Source organism: Dendrobium catenatum, unplaced genomic scaffold, assembly GCF_001605985.2.
Source record: "Dendrobium catenatum unplaced genomic scaffold, ASM160598v2 fragScaff_scaffold_30, whole genome shotgun sequence".
NCBI classification, from domain to species: domain Eukaryota; kingdom Viridiplantae; phylum Streptophyta; class Magnoliopsida; order Asparagales; family Orchidaceae; genus Dendrobium; species Dendrobium catenatum.
In genome coordinates this window covers 733,189-737,185 of record NW_021318492.1, presented here as the reverse complement: position 1 = coordinate 737,185, position 3,997 = coordinate 733,189, and the positions used below count along the sequence as shown (strand labels likewise).

Here is a 3,997-nt window from a genome sequence, read left to right as displayed (position 1 = left end):
TCCACCAATCCAATGCATACGGCAAAATTAATTTATTATGAAAGTACTAAATACGAAAATCCACGTGTCAGACACATATTGTAAAGTTCTAGTTTGATTCAACGTCGAAAATTAAAAAGAAAAAAAAAACGGAAAAAAAAAATATTTTTCAAAATAAAAGCATGCAGCACCAAAGTCAATAGCCAATTTGATCCCCCCACTGGCATTAATTGAGCAATAAGACCTAGCGCAACACGGCGAAGTGTGAAATTCCAAATCAGACAAAGACAAAATTGGGCAGCAAAAGACTTGAAAAGATAACCTGCAGACTGTAGCATTACTTTCCTCTCTTAGACTAGAGCATGCAAGCCTTGTCCTGGAGAGTCTTTCCTTCCCGTTTTACTTCCCCATTAAAACCTGACACTTGTGGTGCTCCCTCAACTTCTTTTAAGAAGATAATGGGACTAGGAAAATATTCCATGGAAGAAGAAGCCTTAAGCTTGAGCATTATCCATCCTTCACCTTTCTTCCAATGGCTCAATCCCTTGCCCTCAAAACCCGAAAATATGGAGTGTCTTCCTCTTCTCAGTAGACTTGATGAGGCCAAGAAGAGCATTAAGGAGGAGAAGAAGGAGAATAGCTCGGAAAGAGAGGAGATTCTGCCAGCTGTGGCTTTGAGCATAGGATTGCCTTGCTTTGAAAGAGTTTTTGACGAGGAAGAAAAGGTTGATCAAAAGGAAGAGGAAAATGATTTCTTAGAACAGGGAGAAAATTCGTTGGTGAGTGAGAGCAGTAGGTTTTGGATTCCAACACCAGCTCAGATCCTTGTAGGAGCAGTGCAGTTCTCCTGCTCTGTTTGTCACAAGTCCTTCAATAGGTATAATAACATGCAGGTAATTAATGATCTCTTGATTAAAGCTTTTGCAAGTTAATTAATAGATATGCATGAAAAGATTGATCTATCGAACGGGTTTAGTTTTATTCTTTTTTTTTTTTTGTTTGATTTCTATTAATTTTTTATTTTATGATCTTTATTTTTTTAACATTTTTGCAAAGATTTATGGCTAGGAATTTGTAAGTTGTAATGCTAGGTTTATGCATGATCACTCAATAAACGTGGCCTTAACATTCTATTCTGTATAATTAATCTTTAATTTTTATTTCGGGAATATCTATTTAGGCAGAACATTTAGAATTTTGAGTTTTGGGGAATTTTTTTTTAAAACATGACATGCAGTAGCTAAAATATAATCTGGCTTTCATTTCTTTTAAATATTTAAATAAAATTGCTATTGATCACATTAAATTTTTCTCTTTTCGTGACTTTTTTAATTATGCTAACGGTTTCAATGGCTAAAATATTCAATGACTAAATAAAATCCTGTGGCAAAATTTTTATAAAAAACTTTTACCTTAAACATTCGTATCATTATATTAATAATAAAAATAAAGCTCTTAGAAAAATGGATTATAAGATCATATAGATGACTACAGAACAATTTTAAGGGAAGAAAAAAAATGAATGAAATTAAAATTTTTTCATATTTTTCAAACAAAATATAACACTTTAAATTTTATGAGGTTGTTTAATGTACTTTTAAGATTAACTGTTTTTTTCACAAATAAATTTGTTCATATGACATCTTAAATGTGTAAGAGGACTATGGAGGGAAAATTAAATATATAATATCATAATTTACATCATAAAAATAAAAATAAAAAATATTAAAACTTATAATTCAATTTATATATAAATCAACTCAAGAACTGCTTTATTTTCTTGGCCATATGTTTTTTTTTTTTTTTTTTCAAACTAATATTATATCTCGAATATTAGAGGAGAATAATCTGAGGAAATAATGATTCAAAGTCACATATTTTTATGACATCTTTGAAATTTTGATGAAAATGTGTAAAAGTGTTAATACGTTGACTATTTCATCCTCTTCGGTATTCTCTCCACACATTAGATTCATTTCTCTTATGTATAATTTTGAAGATGCATATGTGGGGACATGGATCCGAGTACAGAAAAGGCCCTGAATCACTTAAAGGCACACAGCCATTAACGATGCTCAAGCTCCCTTGCTACTGCTGCGTCCATGGCTGCAAGAACAACATAATTCATCCTCGATCAAAGCCATTGAAGGATTTCAGAACACTGCAAACTCACTACAAGAGGAAGCATGGTGTGAAACCTTTCATGTGCAGGAAATGTAGAAAATCATTTGCTGTTAGAGGAGATTGGAGGACCCATGAGAAGAACTGTGGGAAGCTCTGGTTCTGCTCCTGCGGATCAGATTTCAAGCACAAAAGATCACTTAATGATCACATCAGATCATTTGGAAATGATCACGTCCATTACATTCCTTGCAGGAACTCGATAAATGGCAAGAATCTGCATGGTTGAAAATACATACTGAAGAATTCGTATAATATATATATATATATATATATATATATATGGTTTTGCGGTTGTTATAAGAATGAGAAAGATATTGATCTGAATTATAAATTATCATATATATAACTTTGTTTATAACTTGTGCTCAGATGCAAAACACTTCTTTTGAGTGTGGAGTGGTTTGTTTACGAGCACAGGATGCCATGAGGAGATGAGTGGTACAAGGACATGTATTAACCGATTGTGGCTTCAGAAGTTATTAAGCGGAGCTTTAGACAGAGACTGAAATAATTTTTTTTTTATGTTCTCTTTCTTTGAATTTTTAATCTTGCTTAATCAAATATATAGGCACAGATCAATATCACTACTAAATCCTAATTCACAAGAGAGAGCCAAGGTTAATCATTCATTCCAAGTTTTTCTATAGAAAAAACTTGTGTTAGTATTTTATTAACACATAATAGTATGGTATTTCAAATATATACAATACAAAAACAACAACAACAACAACATCAAGCCTTTGTCCCACTACATGACGTCGGCTACATGAATCTTTTTTCTCCATTGTGTCCTGTTAAAAGTCAAATTATCCTTTAAATCTAATAAAAAAAGATCATTTCTAATATTTTCTAACCAAGCCTTTTTAGGTTTACCTATACCTTTCTCAACATAAGTCAAATCTAATATCTCAACTCCCCAATCGGGTCATCGGAAGGTCTCCGTTTAATGTGACCAAACTATCTAAGGTGACTCTCTCTAATCTTATCTTCCATTGGAGCTACACCAAACTTTCCACATATATGCTCATTTTGTATCATATCTCTAAGTTAAAGCCACTCATCCACCTAAGCATCCTCGTCTCTCTAACACCTAACTTAGTATTATGCTTCTCTTTTAATGGCCAACATTCGACACCATAAAGCATTGTTGGTCTCACCACCAGCTTATAGAATTTTCTCTTAAGTTTGAGGGGGACTTTTCCATCGCACAATAAGCCTGATGCAATTCTCCACTTTAACCATCCAACTTGAATTCTGCTGATAATATCCCCATCTATTTACCATCACTCTGAAAAATAGATCTAAGATATCTAAAATGTGTACTCGTATTAATGACTTGATCGTCCAAAGTCATAATCCACTCACTAGGTCTATTGCTACTAAAATTACACTCAATATATTAATTTTTATATCTACTCAAGTGAAAATCTTTAGAATCTAAGTTTGACATCCATAATTGAAGTTTACCTTCAACTCCCTCTCTAGTCTTATCAGCAAGAAGAATATCATCAGCAAAAAGCATACACTAAGGTATTATCTCTTACAAATGTCTAGTGAGAACATCCATGACTAAAACAAAACAATATGGGCTTATGGTTGATCCTTGATGTAATCCAACAGAAAATAGGAAAATATTTGGTCAAACCACCTTGTGTTTGAACACAAATAATACCTCATGCATACATATATTTAATGATTTGAATGTATACGTTATTAACTCATTTCTTTTCAAGAACTCTCCATAGCACTTCTCATAGAACTTTATCATATGCTTTATCTAAATTAATAAATATTATTTGTATATCCTACTTATTCTCTCTACATTTCTCCATCA

At 32.4% G+C, this 3,997-nt stretch overlaps 1 protein-coding gene across 1 annotated transcript; it reads left to right on the top strand.

Annotated features, from left to right (window-relative positions):
* The first annotated feature begins 316 nt into the window (after positions 1 to 316).
* On the top strand, positions 317 to 2,657 carry LOC110104213 (zinc finger protein WIP3). Its single transcript, XM_020833219.2, has 2 exons — positions 317 to 872; positions 1,979 to 2,657. The coding sequence occupies exons 1-2, from the start codon at positions 342 to 344 to the stop codon at positions 2,387 to 2,389; spliced, it is 942 nt and encodes a 313-aa protein (XP_020688878.2). The 5' UTR covers positions 317 to 341; the 3' UTR covers positions 2,390 to 2,657.
* Positions 2,658 to 3,997: the final 1,340 nt, after the last annotated feature.

What these genes read in the sequence shown, in the direction of transcription:
- LOC110104213 (XM_020833219.2), top strand. Translation starts at nt 342, where the DNA reads ATGCAAGCCTTGTCCTGGAGAGTCTTTCCTTCCCGTTTTACTTCCCCA. An exon ending in ATAGGTATAATAACATGCAG is followed by an intron (nt 873 to 1,978) that starts GTAATTAATGAT and finishes ATAATTTTGAAG; the next exon opens with ATGCATATGTGGGGACATGG.